Source organism: Perognathus longimembris, chromosome 28 (genome assembly GCF_023159225.1).
Source record: "Perognathus longimembris pacificus isolate PPM17 chromosome 28, ASM2315922v1, whole genome shotgun sequence".
In the NCBI taxonomy this organism is placed as follows: Eukaryota; Metazoa; Chordata; class Mammalia; order Rodentia; family Heteromyidae; genus Perognathus; species Perognathus longimembris.
Window position 1 is genome coordinate 105153874 of NC_063188.1, and position 27864 is coordinate 105181737.

Here is a 27864-nt window from a genome sequence, read left to right on the forward strand (position 1 = left end):
CTTGTCCTAGCTGGCTTCAAACCACATTCCTCAGATCTCAGCCTTCTATGTAGCTAGGATTATAGATGTGAGCCATCACTGACTGGCTATTAAAAAACATTTTTTAAACTGGTCATATTTTAGAATTGGGCTTACTCCTTCATTAGCCTCACAGTGAAGAGAGTATATTTCCCACTATAAATTCTGGGTATAGTCACACTTGTTTGCCTGGGTGCCAAAGAACGTGCTTTGTTCCTATGGAGTCAGAGATATATTTCATTTTATTTTTCTAATCCTGCCTTTTCAAATACACCAAACATAGGGGATTGGGAGTTTTATAAAAAGATAGGATGTGAATACTATTTGTTGATTACTACTGAAATAATACAGTTTAGGACTACTGAGTGTTTCTAGTTAAAAGGAAAGGATAACATTGCCACGGATGTCAACACTTTCAGTTGCCAAATCTGAGTTAGATTAGAACCTACAAACTGAGTTCTGAGTAACAGGAGCACTGAGTGTTATGAGGTTTAAAATAGATGTCATATGATACCAATTATAACTCAGTGAAATTTTGCAGTCCTAAGGACCTATGAAGAGCATAAACCAAAATGGAAGATGGTCCTGTTTTCTATGGCTTCAAAAACATTTTTATTACTATGTTTGCTACCTTTTTTTTCTTCAAGCTTTTAATCAAAGTTTTTTTGGCTCTCCTTACCCATTTTTATATCGTCAAAGGAAATAGAAAGGAAGCAGCTAGGATAGCAGAAGAGATCTATGGTGGAATTTCAGGTAAAAAAAAAATACATGAATTTATTCCTGGTACTTACAAAGCTTCCTAGATGATTCATATAAGCTATGTTTTAAAAATAGAGATTTTATTTATATTTATGTTTTGAATGGATGATATTGGCTACATCAGCTTGTGAAAGAGTTTCAGCTTGATTTTTTACTAGTTATTATTTTAGAAGGAAATGTGGCTTTTAAAAAGAACTTTTTGAGAAACTTCATGTCTTTTGGCTAGGAGAATTACTTACATAGCATTATTGTGTTTAGTCTTTAGTCCAACTAATAATAAAAAGAGCATTCTAACGTAGTTTTCCTCAGGATAAAGTAGCAATTACTAAATGTGACATGACAGTTTTATTATTTGTAAATAGTTGTCACTGTCATGAAAACCTTTTTCCTAAACCTATTTGTACATGGCTCTATGCAAAGCACCACAAGCAAAGTTAATAAGCTTAGAAATGCCACATTTTGAGTAAAACATCTTAAAGTAACATTTAGGGATTAGTCTGTATTTCTTTCAATAACCAGTCCACCTTAATTGTGAGCTGCTGCAAAAGTAAATGTGTCAGATACCCCTGTCTCTGCTGGAATTGTTGCTTCATATTTATTCATAAACAGTGCAGAATTTCCATATGTATTTTTAGTGTTTGTAGAGGTTCCAGGATTACATCATTCCTTATCTAGTGTCTGTTTCAATTTACACCAAGGATTCTCTTTCAAAATAGACTTATGTTTTGTGATTCTAATACACTAGCCAACTCAGAAAACAGTAGACATCAGCCATCTTACCTGAGAGGAAGCATCAAAATGCTTCCATTAACTGGGAAAAGTGAGAAGAATTTTGAAGTTTCTGGAAGTATCAAATGGACTGGACTGTGGAAAGAGATTTCTTTTGGGAATTACATTTGTCACACATTTCAGGGAGGTATGTTATTTTGATAGGAAAAAAAGAATGTCTCTCGTTTTCAGTTTATCTCTGGCAAGTTATTTTCTATTTTAATATGTAAGTTTGAGCATGGATTTTCCACAATATTCACTAATAAGTTTTGTGTTCTCATAGATGTAACATCCTCAAGGTTTAAATTAGGTAATGCCCAACAAAATCAATATAAGCAGAGTGTAAACAAAACTTTCCCTATTGCTACTGTGTGTGATTCCTATCTTTGTGGACCTTTGTGAAGTTCACTCCTTTTTTTTTTTTAAAGGTTTTTAAAATATGTATACATTAGTTGTATGAGGGGGATACTGTTGAAAAGGTTTTATAGTAATCAGAGCCCATGTAAGCCTGGCTTGAATTTAAGCCTGGAGCTAGCATTCAAAAATCTTAAATAGATCCACTCATTCTAACATCCCTTTTTACTTCTTTCAGCTTCTATGATAATGCTCTTTTAATCTGCAGTTAATTGTGTTATAAAGTCAAGGACATGTTTTCAGTTATTATTAACAAGAAGCAGAGGCGACAGTAGTGTTTACAAAAAATCTCAGCTCAAGGTTAAATGTCTTAATTCTGGTAGTATAGTCCATTCCTGTAAACTGTTAATGGCAATGTCAAAAACAAGGGCAGTAGAAACCTCAGCCAGGGCAGAGTTTAGTCTTTCTAAGGTCCTGCGCACTGTGGCTTTTAAAAGCTGTGTCTGGTATCACAGACCTCTTTAAATGCCATTTTTGTGGACTGTAAAAATCTCTTCAAATTTTGTTCTTTGAATTTCATATTAGAGACTCATTATTTAGTATGTCTTTATGGTTTAGATGATTATATTTGTATGTGATTCATCAATTGAGTTAAGCTATGGCTACCTGGTATAGTTTTGATCTTTCAAGCTTCTTTGTATGTTTTGTCGATAATAATATATGTATAATATAAATGAAGTATTATATTCAGTTCTTAGTCCTCTAACATCAGATGTCTTAGTGAATCTCCCCTTCAGATCACAGTTATTTCTGCAAGTATTCTCTTTCTCTAAAGAGAGCTGTTACATGATTTTTTCATCCGTTGTTAATTTATATGTCCTGTACCAAACTTGATCATGAAAGTTGATAAAAATAATATGCGGAGATAGCTTATCTAATCTTTCATCTACAACCTTTGGTTCAGACATGTTTTAGAATTCATGAGGTTTGATGGTAAGAGGTTACCCAGCCTGCAAACATAGTTATACTAACTAAAAATACAAATAAATATAATAAACTTTTAAACTGAGTCCTGGCCATGTATTTTTTTTCTTTTTTTTTTCAATTTTTTTTTAATCAAACTGATGTACAGAAAGATTACAGTTTCATACGTTAGGCACTGGATACATTTCTTTTACAGTTTGGAGATAAACTTGCTTTCTAGAATTTGGGGGATTTTTTCAATTGTAGTGCTATTGTACCCTGTTTAGCTAATTTAAAATAGTTGAATCTAAAAGATCAGTTCTATTTTTTTTTAATTGAAGCATATTTTTAGGGAGAAATAGACAAGAGAAACATTTCCAACTCCACACACCAGAAACGGCAATCTGATCAGTTGTAAAACTGTTAGACTAATCAGTTGTCTTTGTTCTAGATAGAGGGAACTAGCTGTCATGTGACTGCTGTTTCTCTTCTGGACCTATCTTCCCAACTGCTTTTTCCCATCCTGTCTATTCCACAAAGATTTTCTTGCCTTTGTTTCAGTTTTGCCCAAACATTACCTGGCCTTCTGCTCTTATTTAGTTCTGCTGCTTGTTTCCTCCTGCTTTTGCCTAAGCATCCTGGAAGTGCTTTCTTATCTCAGGTGGTGCTGGAACAACTAGTTCTTGGCAGAGGTTCTGCTTCCCCACCTGTAACCATTAGCTCAGCTCCACTGCCCTTAATGGGTTCAAAGGAGCCTTCTTTCTCACATGGACATTGTGCTGAACACAGTTCATTGACTGAGCTTTATCTCCTGTCCAGAACTGGACATTCTAGAAAATAATCATTATAACTTCATTTTATTCGAATATTTTAGATAACTCAGAAATTTTATGGATTTTCCCAAAGACTGTTGTTTTCTCCAACATATTATCAGTTCTCCTAGGTTCTTGCTTTTATTTTGCTTAAAACATGAATTTCCTTATGGGTTTTTTTCTCTTTCATAAAATACTATGGGATATATAGAGAGAGACATATTTCATCATATAATTTCAAGACGAATAAAAAAGATGGTTATATGTACCTCAGAGATTGTAGTTAGGTGATCTCTTAGAAAAATAGGCCAGTAATCTCAAATTCTTATAGAAATCAGACAAGGCAACTCATGTTTAAAAAGTTAAAGGAATGATTGGCCTTTATCTTGAATACTTGAAATGTAAACAGTTGTATTCTAGCTGAAACAATTTTTACTGAACTATGTACTTATAGAAATCATCATGAAATTATTATTCGAAGCAACTGGGAATTTGAGATATAAATCCCTTTCTGAGAAAAATTCAGAGGGAAATGAAAAAGTACTCAAACACGTTTTGTGTATTTCATCAGGAATAAGCAAACATATTTGAAAAATAAACTATCTTCCTAATGTGTTTGCAGCCCTATGACCCAGGCAATCTGCCAAATAAGTAAAAATAGATTGCCTTAGAAGAGAATGATTGGGTCCTGCTTAAGTATTCATTTATTTGAAGAGCTTAGCTGCATTATTTCCTGGGAATGGGAATGGAAAAATTCCCAACCTGCCAACTAACTTTTATCCTCTTATTTTTCACAATTAGCTCCAATTCACAAACGAAGGATGATGGGCTGGGAATATGGCCTAGTGGCAAGAGTGCTTGCCTCGTATACATGAAGCCCTGGGTTCGATTCTCCAGCACCCCATATATAGAAAATGGCCAGAAGTGGCACTGTGGCTCAAGTGGCAGAGTGCTAGCCTTGAGCAAAAAGAAGCCAGGGACAGTTCTCAGGCCCTGAGTCCAAGGCCCAGGAATGGCAACAAAAAAAAAAGAAGGATGATAAGAATGAGATACTGTGTTGGGAACAAGATGAGAAAAACGTTCACTGTGGCAGTTGCAAGAAAATGATTGTATGTGAAAGCCCTTTATGGTTCTTTGAAACAAGTGGTGGGCAACAATAGTACTGGAAAGGTTGCTTTTTCTCTGTGTGTGTGCTGATGCTGGGGCTTGAACCCAGGGCGTAGGCTCTGGCCCTTCATTTTTTTGCTCAAGGGTGATTCTTTACCACCACTTCGGGCCTTTGGTGGTTAACGGGAGGCAAGAGTGTCACAGACTTTCTCACCTGGGCTGGCTTCAAACTGGTCTCAGATCTCAGCCTTCTGAGTAGTTAGGATTATAGGCATGAGCCACCAGTGCCTTGATTGAAAGGTTACTTCCTTTTTTTTTTTTTGGCCAGTCCTGGGCCTTGGACTCAGGGCCTGAGCACCGTCCCTGGCTTCTTCCCGCTCAAGGCTAGCACTCTGCCTCTTGAGCCACAGCGCCGCTTCTGGCCGTTTTCTGTATATGTGGTGCTGGGGAATCGAACCTAGGGCCTCGTGTATCCGAGGCAGGCACTCTTGCCACTAGGCTATATCCCCAGCCCGAAAGGTTACTTCTGAGAATGGTTCTGGTGCCAGTTTGGAAGGCAATTGATTTATTGCACACTCTTTATAGAGAGAAGGTGGATGTCACAGTATCCTAAGACAAGTAATTCTACCATGAGTAGAGGCAGAATTTAGAAACTGACTGTTCTTCATACCAGAGCAAGCTATTTTTTGAAGTCCCCAAACTTGATTTTTCATACCTTCTTCTTCTGACACTAAACATGAGACCTCTTCCAGTGGAGCAAAGTGGCTGTCATGCATTTTGGGTGTGCTCACTTATCAAGCAAGACAATCTCTTCACTCATTAGGATGTAAGATAAATATATGCTTGGATAAGGGCAATCTGGTATTTCAACTCTGGTGTTTGTGTGTGCCAGTTATGGGAGTTTGAACTCAGGGTGCTCTCCCACTTAAGCTACAGTTCCTCTTCTGGTTTTTTTGCTAGTTAACTGAACATATGAGTCTCTTGGGTTTGTCAGCTCAAGCTGGCTTTGAACCATGATCCTCAGATCTCAGCCTCCTGAATAGCCAGGATTACAGGTGTGAGCCACCAGTGACTGGGTATTTCAGCTCTTGAGTTAGAAATCAGTTTAGGCAAATGACTTGCTGAGTTGGCCTACAATACTACTCAACCAGGGGGAAAGAGAGTTGGAAAGGAGAAGTGTCGTCAGGAAACAGCTCAGGACAGCCACCCTTCCCTCTTTCTTTCTCTTTCATTCCTTCCTTCCTTCTTTCTTTTTCTTTCTCTCTCCCCTCCCTCCATTTTTCTCTTTTTCCTCCCTCCCTCCCTCCCTCCCTCCCTCCCTCCCTCCCTCCCTCCCTCCCTCCCTCCCTCCCCTCTCTTTCTTTGTCATAGGGATTGAATTCAGGGACTGGATACTGTCCCTGAGCAACTTTGCTTAAGGCTAGCACTCTACCACTTCGAATCACAGCTCTACTTCAAGTTTTGGAGATAAGAATCTCATGGACTTTCCTGCCCTGGATGGCTTTGAAACCACAGTCCTCAGATCTCAGCCTCCAGAGTAGTTAGAATGACAGGCGTGAGCCACTGGCACCCAGCTTCTTTCTTGATGCAATGAAAGATGGCACCTTAGGCTTACCATGATGACCTCGGGAGCATGTGATGAGGATTCAGGACATCAGAAGATTTGGCATTGATGGAAGACCCTAGGTGAGGTGACAATAATGCCAAGGCGTTAACCTGAGCATGAAGAACTCACAGGCCTCAAAAGAAGCCTGCAGTTGAGAGCCAGCGAGTAGGAATCTCATCCCTCTGCTGTTATCTGGGGAGAGATTGCCCCTGTTCTTCTCCCTTCTCCCCAATCCACGGAGTACCAGGGGAGCTGGCACCTAGGACTAGGAGGCAGGAGGCGTGTGAAGAACATTCTGTACTTGGGCCAGAGAGAGCCGCATCCTACTCTGCGAGGGGGGAGTGGGGAGTGGACGGGAGCTCTGAAGGGGACAAACAATGACATTTTTTTTCTATGTGGGGGTGGTGATGAGTCATTTTTGAAACTTTCATGAAAGTATGACGTAAATTAAGAAAGGTACAAATGCTTAGCGGACAGCTGGGTGAACACATTAGAAGACCAGCGGGCAAGAGCAAGAGCCTTTGACTGCTGTCGGGATGACTCCGACTGTACCCAATTCCCACCAGGCCCCGCCACTGCTGCAATTGCTTTTGACTCCTAATGCCTACGGTGAGTTCCCCTCCTTCTTTCCAAAAGTGTTTCGCTTCTCTGCAGAATGGAATCGTACAGAAAATGTGCTTTTGCGCCCTCTTCTTGAATTCATCCGGCATTGGACCTGTGAGGTGTATCCATGTTCTCTCTGTGAATTGGGTCTTCGGGCTGGTGAGTTGCAGAAAGTTAGGAAGGAGTCTGAAATGAAGGGAGTCTTGTGGTGAAGGCTCTGGCTTCCCACTAGGAGAAGTCAACACCTCACATAGAGGTAAAGTTTAGTGGTAATAAAGCCACTTCATGAGGGGGAAGCCACTTGCTACTGACGTATTGTTTTTATGTTTTAATAGACTACCTGAACAGGTTGAGTTAGCCATGACAGAAAATATTTGCCTCCAGAAGGGTTTCCCATTTCCCCATTTAAAAGATAAGTTTTGGAATATTGATCCAGGTGCTGGTGGATCTGGCCTATAAACCCAACTACTCAACAGGCTGAGATCTGAGGCTCATGGTTCAAAGCCAGTCCTGGCAGGAAAATCCATGAGATACTTTTCTCCAATTAACCAGGAAAAGAAAAACCAGAAGTGGAGGTGCAGTTTAAGTGGTAGGGTGTGCTAACCTTAAACAAAAATCTAAGCGACAGTGGCCAGGCCCAGTGCCAGCAATTTCGAATATTTGCACATATATTGTATATATTTGCATATATATATATAAGTACACGCAGATCTTGTGAGTGGACTCTCAATCTAACCACAAAATTCATTTATGTCTTATTATTATGCCTTATTCACATAGCCTGAAGCTCACTTTATGCAATATTTTAAATTGGGGCATGAAGTAGTTTCCAGTGTGTAAATGTCCACTCCTGGGCTCAGGTTAGCACTGAAAAAGTTTCACACTGTGGAGCATTTTGGGTTTCTATGATCAAATTAGAGATGTTCATGTTGTAGTATTGTTGTATAACTCCAATCAACTAGCTATTGATAGTAAAGCAGAATAACAAAATAGAATTTGCCTCTTCCGTTGCTCCAGCCATGAGGGGGTAGACTCTCCTCCCAACTTCAGTGCCTGCTTCAGCAGTAGAGGTGGACTAATCAGAGGTTACTATGTCTTCCTTATTAAACTGAGCTGCTGTATTATCTCATTTCCAACTCATGCAAATAAATGTCTAAAGAGGTGGGGTTTCCTTTGGGGGGAGGCAATACTAGGTTTTGAAACAGGGCTTTGCAGTTGCTATGCAGGCGCTCTACCATGTGAGCCCCACCCCCAGCCCTTTTCCCCTTGCTTTTTTGTTATTCTCTGCTACAGGCTTGAATTTTTACCAAGAGCCAGCTTCCAACTGTGATTCTCCTGTATTTCCCACATACATTAGATCACAGAAATGCAACACCATGTCTGGCTCGTGTGTTGCAATTGGTGCTGGAGACTGGCCTCAAACCACAAAACCTGATTTCCACTTTCACAGTAGCTCGATTCAGGGCATGCACCGCCATGCCAGCTCCAGTTTGTTTCCAGTCCTAGGGCTTGGACTCAGGGCCTGAGCACTGTCCCTGGCTTCTTTTTACTCAAGGCTAGCACTCTGCCACTTGAGCCACAGGGCCACTTCGGCCTTTTCTATATATGTGGTGCTGAGGAATTGAACCCAGGGCTTCATGTATACAAGGCAAACTCTCTACCGCTAAGCCTCATTCCTAGCCCACCCAAAGAAGTTTTAAAATATTCTGCTTATTAACTTTTAACTAACTCAGAAACCAATGGAGAAACACTGTATACTGTATTAAAATTTGTATGTTTTCTTCATTATACAAGCATTACAACCTAGTGCCAGTGCTTTACAGCTGTAAACCTATCCACATAGGAGGCTGAGATCTGAGAATTATGGCTCGAAGCCAACCTGGGCAGAAAAGCTGACAAGACTCTTACCTCTAACGAAGCAGCAAACAGCCAGAAGTGGAGGTGAAGCTCACAAGATAGAGTGCCATCCTTGAATGAATAAGCTAAGGGAATGTACTCAGGTCCCAAGTTCAAGCACCAGTACTGGCACAAGAACTAATGAAAGCATTACACATTCATTTCAGGAAGGAATCACACAATTCTGTTTTTTTAAAAAACTCTTTTTTTTACATTTTGGAACTGATTTCAATTGACTTAAAAGTATAAGAGCATTACAAAAATGCTGACTTCTCCTTTCCCACGGTTTCTATTTGTATTTAGTCAATCCTTCACACATGTCTTTGGAACCCATTTAAGGTCAAGTGTTTAAATGATGTGTCTTGTTATTCCCCTTGAATTTAGAACAAGGCCTCAGTATTTTCTTAAACTAGTTATAGATCCATTCTTTTGTAGAATGCCTCCTCAGTTTGAGCTGGTGCACTGTGTCCTGATCAGAGTCAGGTTATGCTTTGGGAGTCAGGAATATTTCAGAAGAGACGGTGTGTTCTGCACACTGTGTTCCCTCTGATGGCACGTGGTGAGGCTCACTGCATGCTATCACATGGTGCTCAGGGCCTCTTTGTTCTGTCTCTGTTAACTTTAATCGCCTAGACAAAATTCCTACAGTTTTGCTTCACTGTATATTGTAATCAGTAATTACGTTGTGTGTCAGGGGGTGATAATTGGAGGGTGATTCTAGTGTGTCTTTTTCTTTTTTTTTTTTTAAAGTGAGGTTTATTTATTTATTTGTGTATATATATTGGCCAGTCTTGGGGCTTGGGTTCAGGGCCTGAGCACTGTCCCTGGCTTCTCTTTGCTCAAGGCTAGCACTCTGCCACTTGAGCCACAGTGCCACTTCTGGCCGTTTTCTGTGTATGTGGTGCTGGGGAATCGAACCCAGGGCTTCATGTATATGAGGCAAGCACTCTTGCCACTAGGCTATATTCCCAGCCCAGATAGAGTCTTTTTTTTTTTTTTTTTGGCCAGTCCTGGGCCTTGGACTCAGGACCTGAGCACTGTCCCTGGCTTCTTTTTTGCTCAGGGCTAGCACTCTGCCACTTGAGCCACAGCGCCCCTTCTGGCCGTTTTCTATATATGTGGTGCTGGGGAATTGAACCCAGGGCTTCATGTATACGAGGCAAGCACTCTTGCCACTAAGCCATATCCCCAGCGTGTCTTTTCCATTTCTAAGATGGAGGTCTATCATGAGGGAGCAGTTTCTCTTTTCCATATTTCAGTGTATATATATATATATATATATATATAGTACAGTATATATATATGTATATATATATATCAGTGAGGACTTAGAACTTCCTATTTTATTTGATAGCATTTATCCTCATGTTTGTATTTCATTATATACTTGGCCTTCTTAGAGACTGAGGTGCTTTTAACATAGATTACTATTTGCTAATTTTACAGATAAGGAAATTGAAATTTAAAGACTTTTAGCCACTTCCTGACTGTCAAATAGAGTGATGATGGTAGAACTTGAACCCAGGCAGTCTGACTCCATAGGACCCATGCTCAGCCATTACCCTAAACTTCCCATATCGAAGCTGTTTAAGAAATAATTTTAGGGCTGGGAATATGGCCTAGTGGCAAGAGTGCTTGCCTCATATACAAAAAGCCCTGGGTTCAATTCCCCAGCACCACATATATAGAAAACGGCCAGAAGCGGCGCTGTGGCTCAAGTGGCAGAGTGCTAGCCTTGAGCAAAAAGAAGCCAGGGACAGTGCTCAGGCCCTGAGTCCAAGGCCAAGACTGGCAAAAAAATAAAAAAAAGAAATAATTTTAGAGCATTCTATCCTCTGAAAATTAATATTCTGCATATCTATTTCATTATCAATGAAACAGAAAAAGTAGGAAATATATTTCCCCTGATTTCTTACCAGTTTATGGGTGGTTGGATCTTTCGGGTATGGATGGGGGTGAGAGGCAGGGGAAGGATGAAAATGGAAGCTCATTGATCTCTTTTGTTCCTCGCTTTATCTTCCTTAGAGCTATTGGAGCCAAGAGCTGGACACTATTTATTTTAATTAAATCTATTGCTTGTTAAAACTGACATTCAAAAGCCTAAGAGAGACTATACCAAGCTTCCTCCACCAAACTAATGGACTTTCTACTTTCTCTTGTCACCTCTGAAAGCAGTGGACAAGAAAACCTGATGCCTGGTACCTGCTTTCCACTTCATATCTCAACCTCTTCCACCCCTTTACAGTGGATGGGCGGTGCAAACAAGCTAGAAGTTTCTAGACTTAACTCTTGACTTGGTTTATGTTTCAGACTGCTGGGCTGATCGCTCCCCACTTCATGAAGCTGCGGCCCAGGGACGTTTACTGGCCCTGAGAACTTTAATTTCACGAGTAAGTAAACTGAGGACCTGATTCTAGGCTATGCTATAATCAAGTATCATTCTTTTTTGTGTATATTGCTACTGTTGGGGCTTGAACTCAAAACCTAGCATTTTTTCTCAATTCTAGCACTCTATCTTTTGAGCCACACTTCCTCTTTTGGCTTTTTACTGGTTAGTTGGAAATAAGCATCTCATGGACTTTCTTCCTCAAGCTGGCTTTACCACAATCCTCAGATTTCAGACTCCTGAATAGCTAGGATGACAGGCATGAGCCACTGAACTTAGGTCTCAATATTGTCTTTTCAGGTATATGTCTCCTTTTGCTTCTCATCTTCCTTCTCCTTTCCTGAACTGCCTTGTTTTCTGTCTAGTCCCTTGCTTTCCTTTTTAGCCCTTTGTTTACTTCAGAGACAATTTGTGTGAGAGATGGTGAAAGATATCCTCAAATTTGTGTTTGTGCTAACTCACCTCATCCCCCCAGTGGACATTAGTGATGTGAGGACTGAAGTTAGATTTATCAACTGTTGCTGTATAACAAATCAACTTCAAGCCCAGTGGCTCAAAAGAACAGCCATTTAGAGCCTTGAAGTTTCCCTGGGTCAAGGAACAGCTCCCAGACTGCACGGTGTCAGCCAGAGCTGCCGGCATCTCACGGCACAACTGCAAGAGGATCTACTTTCAAATTCCCTCATGTGATTGTTGACCAAGTTTAATTCCTTGACACATGGGCTCTCCACAAGTCTGGGTCATGAGACCGCAGCTGGCCTTTAGCAGAGAGACTGCCGAAGAAGGAAGTGACAGGGTGTGTGTGTGTGTGTGTGTGTGTGTGTGTGTGTGTGTGTGTGTGTTTTAAGAACCTAATCCTTGAAGTGACATCTCATCTTTTCTACCATATACTACTCATTACATGTCAGTGAATCACACACAAAGGGAAATCATTGAACAAATGAGACAAGGTAAGGAATTGGAAATCATTGGGGACTATCTGAGAGGTCTCGCCCAATGAAATACTATTTGAAGAACAAGCCTTAAAATAATTAGACAAAGAAATGAATCTTATTTCTTTGGGAAGATTTATGAAAGTCTTAGTTACTAAGGGAGTCTGTATTTGTATTTATGACTATAGGTAGAGGCCTAGTAGATATTTGGGAAATGAATAAAAGTACATATATCATTTGCTTTCTTTGTAATTTTTTTATATATCTACAAAGGAGGTCAGTCACTGTGTCTTTTTTTTCCACATCCTAGCTATCACCTAACTACTTTTAGAACTCTTTATCATTTTGAACTTAAACAACTAGGTGTACTTTTCTTTTGGTATAGGTATATATTTTCCTTATTAGTTTTTTTTTTTGGTTGCTTGTGGGGCTTGAACTCAGGACCTGGGCACTCTCCCTGAGCCTCTTTGTGCTCTACCACTTGAACCACAGCGCCACTTCTGGTTTTTGCGAGGTTAGCTGGAGATAAAATTCTCAAAGAGACTTTTCTGCCTGGGCTGGCTTCAAACCATGATCCTCAGATCTCAGCCTCTTGAGTAGCTAAGATTACAGGCGTGAGCCACCAGTGCCTTGCTGAGTTGTGTTATTTTTTTAAGACAGTAAGTGGACAGTAAATGACAAGTCCTGGCTTGATCTTCAACATTGCAAAATATATAGAGAGGTAAATAAATACCTGTCTAGCAAGTAGAAGGAGTTCAAATCCCAGTATGTAAAAAAGCACAGCAAAACAAAATACAAACAAACTCAAAACAAAACAGTGATCAGTAGAAACAAAGAGAAACTAGTAGTGTCCAGAGTGATGGGGTTTATGACTGATTTTTATCACTTGCTGTTTTTTTTCATCTGACTTGATAATTTTAAAATATGTGATAGAGTCACACCGTTCAAAAATTAAAAGGGTCCTAGCTACTAAGGAGGCTGAGACCTAAGGATAGAAGTTCAAAGCCAGCCTGGGCAGGAAAGTTTGTGAAACTCAACTCCAATTCAGCACCCAAAAGCTAGAAGGGGGGGGCTGTGGCTCAAGAGATAGAGCACTAGCCTTAAACAAGAAAACTCATGGTCAGCACCCAGGCCCTGAGTTCAAGCCTTTAGGACTGGCAAAAAAAAAAAAATAGAAAGAAAGAAAGAGAGAGAGAGAGAAATTAAAATGATATAAAAGTCTTGCATGAAAAGTCTTTCATGTACCAATTTTCTCTCAGTCTTCCACTGTTAGCCATTTTTATTAGTACCTTTGTAAACTTTTTATTTTGAAATAATTTTTGAGCATTACAAAGATAGTTCAGAGAGTTCTCAAGTACTTGACTTGCCCTACACCATGGTACATCTGTTTAAAAAGTAAGATTTTTGCATTGGTACAATACCATCAAATAATTCAGATGATTAGGATTTTACCAGTCATTCCACTAGTGTCTTTTTTTCTATTCTAAGATCCTAAATTTCCACATTGACAATAAATAAACTAATTTTTTTATCAAAAAAGTAGCCTATATACACCTGCAAAGAAAAAAGATCCCACATTGCATTTAATGCTTTTTTTTTTTTTTTGTCGGCTGTGGGGCTTGAACTCAGGGGCCTGGGCACTGTCTCTGAGCTCTTTTGCTCAAGGCTAGCACTCTACCACTTTGAGCCACAGCTCCACTTCTGGTTTTCTGAGTAGTTAATTGGAGATAAGACTCTTATGGGGACTTTTTTGCCCGGGTGGGCTTCAAACCGTGATCCTCACATCCCAGCCTCCTGAGTGGCAAGGATTACAGGTATGAGGCACCAGCTCCCTGTTCATTTAGTGCTTTTTATTGGTAGCACTCACATTTGAACTCAGGGCCTTGTACTTGCTAAGCAGGTGCTCTGTAACTTGAGTAACACCCCCAGTCATTTTGGCTTTAGTTATTTTCTAAGTAGGGTCTCATTTTTATGCCAGAGCCTGCCTTAGACCATTATCCTCCTATTTATGCTTCCTACATAGCTGCAATGAGAGGTGTGTGCTACCAAGCCCAGCATTTCATTGGTTGAGATGAGGTTGCATTAACTTTTGGGGAGGGCTAAGCTTCAAACTGTGATCTTCCTGATCTTAGTCTATCAAGTGGCTAGGAACACAAGCATGAGCCACCTCATCCATCTTGATTTTTATTTTCTGAGACATAGTCTATTAACTTTGGAACGTTGCTTTGAACTGTATCCGTTAGCATATTAGCTTCAATAGTATGGTTAAATGTAAAAGAGCATTCTAGAGAAAAGTTCAATTTTTGTCTTGCTACATCACCACCTTATGCTTAACACTAGTCAAAAACACTTTTCTAGCCTAGAGCTGGTGGCTCATGCCTGTAATCCTAGCTACTCAAGAGGCTGAGCTCTGAGGATCACAGTTTGAAGCCAGCCTGGGCAAGGAGAACTCCATGAAACTCCTATCTCCAATTAACCACCCGAAGCCAGGCGCGGAGCCATGGCTCAAGTTTTAGGATGCCAGCTTTGAGTGAAAAAGCAAAAGGACAGTGCCCAAGTCCTGAGTTCAAACCCTTGCACTGTCACTGTATATATTCCACTTTTAAAAACTTCATTTCAAATTTAAGTAAGTGGAAAATGTGAGTAAAACATTAAACCACCTCGAGTACATATAATACTGGCTATCACCAACAGCTAGGGAGCCTTAAGATTTAGGCATAATTTGTGTTCTCTGCTTGTCTACTTTCTCATGCATAATGTATCTCATGTACCCTACACGGCCATGCAGGCCTGTCCAGTACACATTTCTTCAGTTTCAAAGATTCTGGGATTTCTGCACTATGGCAGGCTTCTTTTCTCAAACAAAGTGTTGCCACCTTGTGGACTAGACTTTTTTTTCCTTAAATTTATGATATACTTATTATTTTCTTCTGACCAAAGTGCAATGATTTTAAATCTTTTTGAACAAATAACAATGAGAAAGGATTCTAGAAAATAAAATACAAATAGGAAATTCAACTATTAGATCACCATTTCTAATTTATTCTAGTCCTAATCATTTAGTCCAGAAAACAAAACCACACTCAAAATGAGAACAGAATCATTTTTAACATGAATCTAGCTCATGCATTCCAAGGATCCATTGTGAGGAATTTTGTTAAAATTTGTTTAATCATGAATAGCATTATGTAATAGAGCATAAGGAACTCAAGCCTTTCCCAATACCCTCAGATTCTGTCAGAATAAAGCAGGCAATTTCTATGTGGCCAGTTCTTGCACACGGTGTTTAGTAAATTCATAAAATAGATTTTTGCAGTGCTTTAGGTTTGTCAAGTATTTAAACTTTGAGTCATAACTTATACACAATAGTATGACAGGCATAGTCTTTCCTTGTAAGGTTTAGGTTGAGGGCACAGCATCCAGAGCCTAGCAAAATGGTCATTTCTTTAAAGGAAATTATATATGGAAAAAGGAAGTGGAAAAGAGTTTGGGCCTATATTAGATGCTCAATTTTAACTATGAGCTAGAGGAGTATATCATATCCAGGACGTGAAAATGCAAAGGACCCAAGAAGTGGAGTAAAGAACAGGGAAACTTATGCTTTGGGCCACAGCAAAGGTGCAGCCAGTACTATGGAGATCTGGCCGGACCCGGTGACTCCTGGGTTGCAGGCTGAGGTTTAGGTACTAGATTTGGGAAGATTTCAGCAGACCAGTTCCAAGGCAAGTATCAAAAGCAGGATTTGTCATGGACAACAGACAAGAGATCGAATTCTTTCTCAGGATAGAAAGTAGTAATCATGGGGGAAATCGTAAGAGCCAAGTTGTTAAAAGTCAGGGTAAGAAGTGAGAGATGTCCAGCTGATAGGCTGACCTTGTCATCTGCCTCATGAGCTCCAGGGGGAGGAAAGTGTAATGCGCAAGTTTGGGGAGCGGGAATAGACATGGTGGTGACATTCACACCTGGGTGAATTTCTACTCTTTGGGGGGGGGGGGGGGGGGTGCACGTGTACATGCGCACTAGTACTAGGGCTTTAACTCAGGGCTTCACATTCTACTTAGGGTTGGTTTTTTTTGCTCATAGCTGGTATTTTAACACTTGAGCCACACCTCCACTTTTGGCTTTTTGCTGGTTAATAGAAAACAAGAATCTCTCTGGAACTTTATTTCCAACCACAATCCTCAGATCTCAGTTTCCTGAGTAGCTAGGAATATCGGTGTGAGCCATCAGCAGCACCCAGCTGTGAACTTTCTACTCTCAAGTGCAGCAGTCATCCTTCTTTCCACATGCAGTTATGTCTTCTGAACCTCTTTGCACTCCATCACCTGCTCTTCATAGCCAATCATCTTTCTACCCACAGCAGGCCCAAGCCAGGCCTCTGCATGAACGAACACATAGCAAGGCCTCCATGGCTCTCTATGCGTCTGTTTCACATCCTTCCTTTTCTATCTATGTTGTTGCCTCCGGCATGATTCTTTAAAATGGCTGATGTGTTAGCTTCAGATCTTCTACAGCTCAACAGATTTATAGGTATCTCATTTCCTAGAAGACATGTACTCCCTGTTTGGAAATCAAAGCCTTTCATGATCTGGCTCTAGCTTTCTCCAAACGCTCAATCTCCTCTATCTCCTACTTCCCCATTCTCTGGGCTTTTTCTCATCCTAAAATAACCAATCATTGGTGTTCCTGCTAGCATCCAGTATTTGCATATTCCATTCCTTCCCAAAAGGTAGGCCATTTTCTTGTCTTCTTAGTTTGGAAGTTTCGGTGCTTCAAGTCACACATACATACTTCCACAATTTGTGGTTTTTTCTTACTTCCTAAGCCAGACTCAAGGATATTTCATACTTCCAAGTGCAATTTGAACATACTTCTAGCATAACCATCTACTTCCTCTGTTGTTTTTCATTTCTACCTCTTCAGTGGGCTTCTGAAGGGAGACACTCAGGTCAAAGGTTTTGAAAACCTAGATTCTAACAAATTATCTACCTCAAAATACTGAATGAAACCAAATGTTGTATAAATGACTTTGAGGCTCTCATGCTGTGTTTACTCTCCAGGCCATGACTTCTGTTCCTATCTTGTGTTAATAATGCACTCACAGATTGTGAAAACTTCAGAAACCTGTTGAACCACATTGCTCTCACTGCCATAATGAATGCAACCTTTAACTCTCTTCTCTCCAAATTATAGGGTGCCAATGTGAACCTTCTGACACTTAACCATGTCTCTTCACTCCATGAGGCTTGCCTTGGAGGTCACGTGGCCTGTGCTAGAGCCTTGCTTGAAAATGGCGCACAGGTGAGTACTGGCTCTGTACCCTTGGGTGTGTCTGCCCAAGTGCATCTGTAAATACCTAAGACATTTCCTTCCAGACTGCTTATTCAGTATGGTATGGAAAAGTCTGGCCCCATCCATGTCCATATTCTATTATTCGGATTAGTCTTCCCTCTACAGCCTGTTACAGGTGTGAGCATCCAAATGTGGCATTCATGGGAATCTTTCTAAACTATGATGAGGACTTAAACAATTCAACAGAATAATAAAAACCACTCTTAACTTATAACCTCCAAACAATCATTATTTTAACTGCTCAAACCCATCCATTTAAATGAGCTCTTAATTAATAATACATAAAAACCCCACAATTAGCTGGGTGCTGTTGGTTCGGGCCTGTAATCCTCACTGTTCAGGAGGCTGAGATCTGAGGATCATGGCTCAAAGCCAGCCTAGGCAGGAAAGTCCATGAGACTTGTGTCTCTAATTAACCACCAAAAGGTCAGAAGGGGAGGTGTGGCTCAAGTGATAGAGTGAAAGAGCTAAGGGATAGTGCTCAGGCCCTGAGTTCAAGCCCCCATACTGACACATCTGTGCACAACCATTCTCCACAAATTAAACTTTATCTTATTTTTAGCTTACATCCTAATTTTTTCAACTTATAAAAATCAAACTTCTGAAAATTTCTCAGTGACATCCATATTTGGTTGCCATATGCATTGCTGCCATTCTCCTTGTTTAATCACGTCTTTGCATTATTTATTCCATGAGCTATAAGCTCTCAAATTGCTTGATGATAAGCTTTCTAGATTTTATATGTAAGTAGATTTATATGTAAGTTTTATATGTAATTTTTTTTTCTTTGTTGACTGTGTGCTTTGAATTCAGGGCCTGAGCACTGAGCCTTTTTTGCTCAAGCCTAGTGCTCTATCACTTTGAGCCACAGCTCCATTTCCAGTTTTTAGGTGGTTAGTTGGAGATTAGACTCACAGACTTTTCTGCCCAGGCTGGCTTTGAACCATGATCTCAGATCTCAGCCTTCTGAGTAGCTAGGATTTCAGGCATGAGCCACCAGTGCCCAGCTCTGGAAGTTGTGTTTCTATATGTCTTCCTGACACAAACTGGTATTTCCAATTCCACTGTAATGATTCATGTACTGTTGTTAGGTGGTGCTGCTCTAGGTTATCTTGTGTTACCTAAGTTAAACTCGTGAGTATTGACAGGTGGTGATGAAGATGAGGCTGGGTAGGGCCTTTTCCTCCTAAACTATATGATTGGAGTCACCTGCAGAGTACTGGTAGAAAAATGTTAACCATTTATCTTTTCCAAGAAAAGAGTTCTAGTGGCTATCAAAGAGAAGAATACAACAGTGGCCCCTGGTCTTTGGCCTTTTTACAGAGGAGCAGCCAATAAATTCTATATTCTACCCTTTAACCTTTAAATCAGCAACAGGAATAGGAAATAGTGAGTCAGTCAGCAGAAAGTCCCTAATAATTGGTAGTCTCATTGATACCTTAAACGCAACACATCTGAAGCTGTGCTTATCCTGTTCTGCCCTCTGAGACTTTCACCTTATATTGGATTTCCAGTTTCAGAGACTGAACACAACATTCTTCTAGTTTCTCAAGCTTGGAAGTCATCTTATCTTTGCTATTGCTCCATCTAATTAACCACAAAAATATTGATAATTTTACTTCCTATTTCTGAAGTCTAAGGTCTCCTTTGTTCTCCCATACTGAGCTGTAGCACTTATTACTGTAGCAAAGGTATCACCTTTTGTGTTCATCCTTCCTAATGAAATTCGACCTGCTCAAGAGATGAGTTTCACTCATCTTTCTTTCTACATTACTTGCTGATACGAACTAGGAGAAAAATGACAGAAAATCAAAACATGAAGATTTCCCAGACTTGGCAGTGTGTGTGTAGGGGTGGGGGGTAAGGAGGGAGACTTAGAAAATAAACATCAAACCAGTTAGAGTCGAAGTAAAAATAAATTTCAAATCCCTAGCATGTGGATTTAACACACATTTGACTGTCCTTGTCTGCCTCTGCCATATTTGCAGAGTCATCTTTAGATTTTCAGTACAATGAAGACCCTATATGCAGTTTTATTTCCAAAGCAAAAGAAGTCACAATCCTGATTATTATTATTTTTTTGCCAGTCCTGGGCCTTGAACTCAGGGCCTGAGCACTGTCCCTGGCTTCTTTTTGCTCAAGGCTAGCACTCTACCACTTGGGCCACAACACCACTTCTGGCCATTTTCTATATATGTGGTGCTGAGGAATCGAACCCAGGGATTTGTGTACCCAAGGCAAGCACTCTTGCCGTTAGGCCATATTCCCAGCCCCCAGAATCTTGATTATTGTGAGCAGCTATCTAGTTATTGAGTAAAATGGCCTGCTATCAAGCCCTTGCTGTCTGGATCTCCCAATGTTCTTTCCAGTCTTTTCTAGATACTTGTTGATTCTCCTCAGCCCTGCTGGTCCTCGTTTACCTCCCATATCCCTAGGAGGTACCCAGGATGGTTGGAGATACCGTGCTGATGCTATTTTCTATGAGTCTTTAGCCTTGCCATGATCTCTTTGGGAATCACTGCTTGGGGGATGCGAATGCAATTTATATCAATTAAACCACAGCAGAAAATTGTAGCAGCAAAGACTGTAGGCTTATAGGGAGTTGCTAAGGAGATTTATTTCAAGCCTAGCATTTGGGATCCAGAGCTAGGTGATTTCTCTAATACTTTTGGTTCTTGCCATATTGGGTCAAAATTGGGAATGGAGGGGTGATGAGCTGCATATTAATGAAAAATGGAAATAATTGTTACAGGTGTTTATTCACTGCTTCCTGGGTACCAGTCTAATAAGTCTAATAAGTATTGAACATATAGCAACTCACTTGTTCTATCAATAACTTCATGCTGTTATTTTATTTTGTTGTTCTGGTCCTGAGGCTTGAACCCAGGGCTTAGGTCTGTGAGCCTTTTTGCTCAAGACTAGTGCTCTACCATGTAAGCCACAGCTCCACTTCCAGCTTTTTGGTGGTTAACTGGAGATAAAGTGTCTCATGGACTTTCTGGCCTGGGCTGGTTTCAAATAGAAATCCTCATATCTCAATCTCCTGCGGAGCTAGGATTAGAGGCATGAACCATTGATACCTGGCTACAATTATTTTAATAATATGGAGTTCCTTCCTTCCTTCATTATCATGGGGAAGTTCCCCAGGAATATACATAGGAATATCCAGTTGGACTGTAATAAATCCTCTTGGTTTCTCTTTGCCTCTCATTAGGTCAATGGCGTGACAATCCATGGAGCTACACCTCTTTATAATGCTTGCTGCAGTGGCAGTGCTGCGTGTGTCAGCCTGTTGCTGGAGCATGGCGCCAAGGCCCAGCTCGACATGCATCTGTGTTCACCCATCCATGAGGCAGTGAAGAGAGGTAAAGGGGACTGGGAATATGGCCTAGTGGCAAGAGTGCTTGCATCGTATACATGAAGCCCTGGGTTTGGTTCCCCAGCACCACATATATAGAAAACAGCCAGAAGGGGCGCTGTGGCTCAAGTGGCAGAGTGCTAGCCTTGAGTAAAAAGAAGCCAGGGACAGTGCTCAGGCCCTGAGTTTAAGGCCCAGGACTGGCAAAAAAGAGAGAGAGAGAGAGAAAGAGATAAAGGAACTACCACACTGCATACAAAATATTGGTGGGCTCACCCTAATATTCATGAATCAACATGCTAATGTAGGTTACGCAAGAGTCACTCAGATGTTCTCACCATTAAAATATAGGGGGCTTAGAAATCCCACAGCAGGAACTTTCAATCTTCCAACAATCCCACAGTGCCACAAAACAACCTTTTCAATACCTTGGAAGCCTTTTTTTTTTTTTTAAATATTCCCCAATATCCCATTTTGGGGGCACCATTGTTCAGCATGCCTTTCTCTAAGTTTCTTCACTGGTACTGTGAAGTCAGCTGGTAAAGCCAAGACAGCCATTGTGTCCCGAGGAACTCTGCTGGGCTGGCGTCTCTGCTTCAGAAGTGAAATAGTTCATCCTGGAAGCCCAGAAAACACCAACCACTAGCAAACGATAAACCATGGCAGTGTCTGAAAGCCAAAGATGACATGGCTAATGGACTACTAACTGCCCATAAGTAATATGCTGTAAATGAGCTAAGGACTTTAAGGTATCATTCTTGATAAAAATTGCAACAAGAAAAAGAGTATTGGAAATCTTGAAGCTGACTCAAGACTCCTTCTGTATGATCAATTCCTCTTGAACTGAAGAAAGAGTAATTTTAAGGAATGTATAAAATATTCCCAGACTAAACATCAATAAGTAGCTGTTGTTGAGCCAAGTGTGGTGGCTCAAGCATGTAACCTAGAGTTGGAGATCAGGGGATTGTGAATGGTTCGATGTCAGCCAAGGCATAAAAGTTTAGGAAACTCCATTTCAACCAATAATTGGGCTCAGAGGCATATAGTCACATTTCTACTTGTAGTGGTTTGTTCTGGGGATTTCTACCTACAACTTCCAAAAGAAAATATACCTAGGTTATGTCTAAAACCCAGTCCAAAGAAGCAGTCCTGTAATTCTGTGAATACTTCAATGCATTCCTTACTTGAGTGAAGTTATTTTGTGCTTCACCAGGTCACATTGAGTGCATGGAGATTCTGCTGGCGAATAATGTCAACATTGACCAAGAGTTGCCTCAGCTTGGAACTCCTCTGTATGTGGCCTGTACCTACGAGAGGAAAGATTGTCTGAAGAAGCTTCTGGAATTAGGTAATTACCTGGAAAAGCAGCAGAACTTGCTTTCTAATGGCTTCAAGAATGAAACTCTTATCAGGCTAGAAAACTATTCAGATCACATTTAGTATCTGAATGCTAAAAACAGATGTTTTCCATGAGAAGTATCAGTATTTCTCAGTTCTGCTATGTTTGATGGTGGTTCCACTTACCAGTATTGTTTCCCTGGTGGTCTCAAAATGGCTGCCAGCAATACCTGAGCTTGTAGCCTTCCTCATCCAAATGCAGCCAGAAAGAGCATTGGCTCTTTTCGAGTCACACATTCATTTCTATCCAGTTGTGTTGGCTAAGAGAATACAATATACTGATTGGCTTAGACTGGCATTTCAGATTATTCTGCACTTATTAGACCTCTCTAGAAACACATGAACTGAGAATCACAAGAAGATGCTTCCCTAGAGAAACATCTGGATGAAGTTACCAGGAAGATGGTGGTGGATTTTTAAAAACACTACACATTTGTTACAGATTGTTATACATATATTTTGATAAATGATTTAGTCATTTTAAAGTTTTTAAATGATATGTATACAAACTGTTTCGGAGGAAAGTAAAATACCTTGAAACTATCACTTGGTTAAAGATTTAACACATTTAGCCATAAATATGGAAGCTGTAGCAATAGTTTTTAGTTTATAATTTTTAGGCTTTTCTTCTAGTCCTGGGGCTTGAACTCTGGGCCTAGGCCCTGTCTCTGAGCTTCTTTTGCTCTAGGTGAGCACTCTACCACTAGAGCCACAGTGCAATTTCCAGCTTTTTTGAGTAGTTTATTGGAGATAAGAGTCTCATGGACTTTCCTGCAAGGGCTGGCTTCAAATCCTGATCCTCAGATCTCAGCCTCCCGAGTAGCTAGGATTACAGGTGTGAATCACCCATGTCTGTCTATTTTTAGTATTTTTAATGTGTGTGTGTGCACACTTGCATGCGTGTATGCACGCTTGTCTGGGGGCTTGAATTCAAGGCTTGGATGCTGTCACTAAGCTCTTTTTCATCAATGGTAGCCCTCTACTACTTGAGCTATAGCTCCGCTCCCAGCTTTTTTGGTAGTTAATTGGAGATAAGAATCTCACAAGCTTTCCTGCCCGGCTGGCTTTGAACTGGGATCGTCAGATCTTTGTCTCTAGGATTGCAAATGTGAGCCACTGGCACCTGGCTCAGAATTTTTAAGTTCCCATCATTTGCAATTTTCTAATGCTGAGTTCAGACATCTTTTTTTGAGTTTCAAATAATCTTTTTCTACAAAACAAATCAAAATGACTCCATAACAGGAGCTTCAAATACAGTTTTTGTATGTCACACATTTTTTTTCGTCTTATTTATTGTCAAAGGGATGTACAGAGAGGTTAGAGTTTCATACGTTAGGCCTTGGATACATTTCTTGTACTGTTTGTTACCTCCTCCCTCATTCCCCCACATTTTGTACAAGAAAGCAACTAAATGATTTAAAAGGCGTAGAAATGTCTAATCTCACTTTTCTTCCCAAAATACTTTGGAATGATCTTAGTGGCATTGCTGAGGTTCTAAGTCATAGTGTCTTCCAAGGTCTGTTCAATGTGCTGTAGGCTCATTGTGTTTTACATTTGTACTCTGTTCAATTGCGGCCACCTGCTTTATTAAGGAGCCAATCCTGATCAGGGCCAATGGCTGAACACCCCGCTCCATGCCGCAGCCAAGCAGTCCAACTTGGAGATCATCCACATGCTGGTTGACTATGGAGCTAACCTGAGACTCAGAAACGCACATGGCAAAGTTCCACTTGATTTGGCAGCTCCCAAAAGCAGCGTGGAGCAGGCACTTATTCTCTGTGAAGGTAAGGAAGGGCTGAGGCTTCCCTTCTCCTTTCTGAGCTCACAGCCCTCTCTCCTTTCTGCCTCATCTCTAGAATATTTTCCTTCTCTTTTTCTCTGCAGTGCTATTGTAAGAGGGGACAAGATCTGGCATCAGTGCCATAGGTTCTGGGATATTTCACATACTGTGGTTAGTCTCTAATAACCAATGTACACATGTACACACAACACACACACTCATACACAGAACCAAATCAGTACTTTATATTTTCCATATCAATAGGATCAGACTATCTTGCATTCATTATGAATCATCCAAAAATTATATCTATTCTGGTGCAATCACATGACAGAGCAAACTACTACTTTTCTTTGAAACAGTAGGAGACAATGCAGGGCACATTAGACATGCAGGAATGTACTTGCCTAAGGGCATTGGTGATAGCTGCACACATGTGCCATGTATCATGAGATCATGTAACCTGGAGACGTCGTAGCCATCTTAATTTATGTCAGGATACTCTATGCTGTGTGCATAGTAATAAACTCGCCTAATGACGACACACTTCTCAGAATGGATCCAGTTGTTATGTGACATGAGGCTGTATTTGAGTTAGATGAAGTAGGGGGAAGACAGAAACTGTATTTCAGAAACCTAACTAAATGATAAAGCTACATGCCTATTCTCCAGATCTGGGAGTAGATGGGACTTCATTCTCATTTCCTCATTCCCACTTCCATGATGGATGTTAAGAGCAACTAGAGAGATACCAGGGGAAGAATGGTGATTTTCTGAAATGCTTCAGGTCCTGAATTCAACAGAGAATCATTTAGATGTCTATAGAGAAATGAGTATTTTTTTTCTGAACCTTGGTTGATCATTTTGATACTGAGGAAAATATTCAAGATCTTTTTAATGACTTACCTTTATATAGTTTAATATCACTACATTCTTAAAACTTGAAAGCTATGAGAATCTTATAGTAGCTGATGCTATACCGGACACAAATGAGGAACAGCATAGAGAGACTAGCTTACAGAGGATGGCATAGCTACTAGGAAGTGTGACTGTGATTCTAACTAAACCATCTGATTCTCAAAACTTGTTTTCTAACTCTTTTTTTTGCCAATCCTGGGGCTTGAACTCAGGCTTGAACTGAGCACTGTCCCTGGCTTCTTTTTGCTCCAGGCTAGCACTCTACCACTTGAGCCACAGCGCTACTTCCGTATTTTTCTGTGTATGTGGTGCTGAGGAATTGAACCCAGGGCTTCATGCATGCCAGGCAAGCACTGTACCACTAAGCTACATTCTCAGCCCTTGTTTGCTAACTCTTTGGAAACAATTTCTAATAAGCAGGGGGGGGCGGGGGGAATCTCATGTCATGGACTGGTTTCATTTGGTGAAACGATTCTCCTGTCTTATATGCTTGCCAAGTGGTTTTCTTTGCTTCCTTGTTTTAGGAATAGTCATCTTGAGATTTAATGTGCATATAAATCATCAGAGTATCATGTTAAATTTCAGATACTGATTAAAGATGCTGGGATGAGACTGTAGCAAGCTCCCAAGCAATGTTGCTGCTACTAGCCAAGGGATATATTTTGAGTACTGTTGGCCTTGATTCTTTTCAGTGGTCTCAATCATTAATGTTTCTGTTTGATTTGAATTTCTACCGGAAGAAGTATGATGTTTCTTAACAAGATCTAGTTTGTAAAGGATCCATGCCATAGTTAATTAGCTAATAAATGTAGTCTATTGCAGTTTGCACATTTTCTGTTTTAGGTCTCGGATTTACATCCCTTAGAAATAAAATTCTCTGTCCTCTGTCTTTGTTAACATGCTCTCCCAGGATAAATGTCAGCTGCAGCAGAGTTCACTCTGGTGTCTGAACTTCTCTAGGCAAATTAGACAATTTATTTGCATTATTATTCTGTGGATAACCTTAGTTATTTAGTTTCTTTTTTTTAATTTAAAAGACTGATCCCAGACCTCAGGGGCAACAGGTAAAGATGATTTCTATTTTCAATCCCCAAGATTTTAACTAAAGATAAATGTTTGGTACTTTAGGTAGCTACCAATTATGATTTAGATACTCCTTGTTAATGTCAACTTTAAATGTCACTTGGATATTTGCATACACAGTCCTCCATTTTTTGTGGGGTATAAAATAATGTTACAGTAGGAGATTCTTCTAAAGTGTGTTCAGGCCAGTAATTAGATCTTCTGGAGAAAATTTGTGCTTAGAGTCAGTCGGGTCAGGGAACAATGGAAAAATATAAATGTCCCTGTATAACTGGTATTCAAGACATAATCCTGTTAAATTATATTTTGGACTCTCAACCATTTTTTTTTGTTGTTGTTCAAGACTGGAACTCGAACTCAGTACCTGATACTTTTGTTCCTTGGCTAGTGCTTTACCAACTGAGCCACACTTCCAATTCCTCAACCATCTTTTTGAATCCTTAAGGATTCAAAACTATCCTGAGTCACAATATGATGAAGCTCCACAAGACTTGTTCAGCGAATATGTTATCGAAGTGATTTGAATCCTGTCTATATATCTCTATAAAACTAGAATTTTTACAATAATAGAGGCCCCAACAGATGTGAAGCAGGACTCACGCAGTACTACCTCATGGGAAGCTGACAGTGGGAGAATCGTGGGGAGAACGTTAAGAGCTATGTAGCCCTGGACTATTTCCTAGCACAGCCTCTGTGCCCACACAATTTAAGTTACTGTTGTCCCTCTGCTGTGAAACAATTTTGGGGTCTTGCTTGTGTCGTGTTTTCCCTTACATTTTCTCCTCATCTAGACTATTTGCTCTCAGCACAGGCAATAATGAATGAATGAATGAGGTGCATTCGCTGTAGGCACCACCACTTCTAGCCTAACTTGCCTCTGGGTTGCCATATTTTTCATTCTGAGTAATACAATCACCATAGGGGAATCAACTGGAAGAAAAACCTCTGCTCCTAACGGGCCATTCAGATCCCGTCCGTATTGTACTCGGACACGAATCCAGCTTGTCTTCTATGTGTAGAGACTTTCAGCCTCTTCTGGGAGACGCCCACCATTTTGATTTCTTTTCTCAGGCCCACCCACTCTTGCTCAGCTCTGCCGCCTCCGCATCCGGAAGTGCTTGGGCCGATCCTATCGTCAAACCGTCAGCCAGCTGCACCTGCCAGAGCCCCTGGAAAGATTCCTGCTGTACCAATAGGAGCAATTGTCTGCAGGAAGATACTTGGAAGTAACTAGGTTGTTTTCTGCACCTCGGGTATTTAGTATAGACATTCAACAGCTAGCCTTTCCGCATCTTCTAATGAGTTCAGCCCATTAGAGTAATTCCCCAGCACACTGAAACATTTGAGACAGGCAAACTCCTAATTAGCTTAGTGTTCTCATTAACCAAAGGGCAACTAGAAACCTTTTAATTATTAACTATTCTAAATAATAATTCTTCTTAAAACTATGAAGTAGCGCTCTTTTCTGATGAATTAGACTCCTCTAGTACCTAGGAGACAACATTTCTGATTATTAGGTCTAATGCCCAAGATTATAATGCATATAAAGTATTCCAAGGTGTGCCATTGATTTACTTCTCTTCTACAGCTCTTTGTATTCCTTGAATAAATCTCTGCTATGATATTGATGTCTCTGCCTTTTTAATACATAGAAAGCTAAATACATTGGAAACATTACAGTTATTTAGTTACTGAGATCCTGGTGGATAACAGATTAGCTCCCTCACAGGTGGAATTCTATAGCACATCACTTCTGATACCAAATTCTTTT

The 27864-nt window shown here is 40.4% G+C and overlaps 1 protein-coding gene across 2 annotated transcripts; it reads left to right on the plus strand.

Annotated features, from left to right (window-relative positions):
* The first annotated feature begins 328 nt into the window (after window positions 1-328).
* Window positions 329-27717, plus strand: Asb11 (ankyrin repeat and SOCS box containing 11). Of its 2 annotated transcripts, none has more exons than XM_048336798.1 (7): window positions 329-771; window positions 11197-11276; window positions 17398-17505; window positions 20771-20921; window positions 22128-22262; window positions 23905-24096; window positions 27165-27717. In XM_048336798.1, exons 1-7 carry the CDS (start codon window positions 591-593, stop codon window positions 27287-27289), a joined length of 972 nt encoding a protein of 323 aa, XP_048192755.1. In that variant the 5' UTR covers window positions 329-590; the 3' UTR covers window positions 27290-27717. The 2 variants fall into 2 exon arrangements, with proteins under 2 accessions (XP_048192755.1, XP_048192754.1); XM_048336797.1 differs by lacking the exon at window positions 329-771 and adding an exon at window positions 1364-1693.
* The last annotated feature ends 147 nt before the right edge of the window (window positions 27718-27864 follow it).

Excerpts from the sequence above, each read along its gene's own strand:
- Asb11 (XM_048336797.1), top strand. The coding sequence starts at position 1,498 with ATGTTTTGTGATTCTAATACACTAGCCAACTCAGAAAACAGTAGACAT. Across the intron at positions 11,277-17,397 it reads TGAGAACTTTAATTTCACGA|GGTGCCAATGTGAACCTTCT; the intron begins GTAAGTAAACTG and ends TCCAAATTATAG. Across the intron at positions 24,097-27,164 it reads GGCACTTATTCTCTGTGAAG|GCCCACCCACTCTTGCTCAG; the intron begins GTAAGGAAGGGC and ends TTCTTTTCTCAG.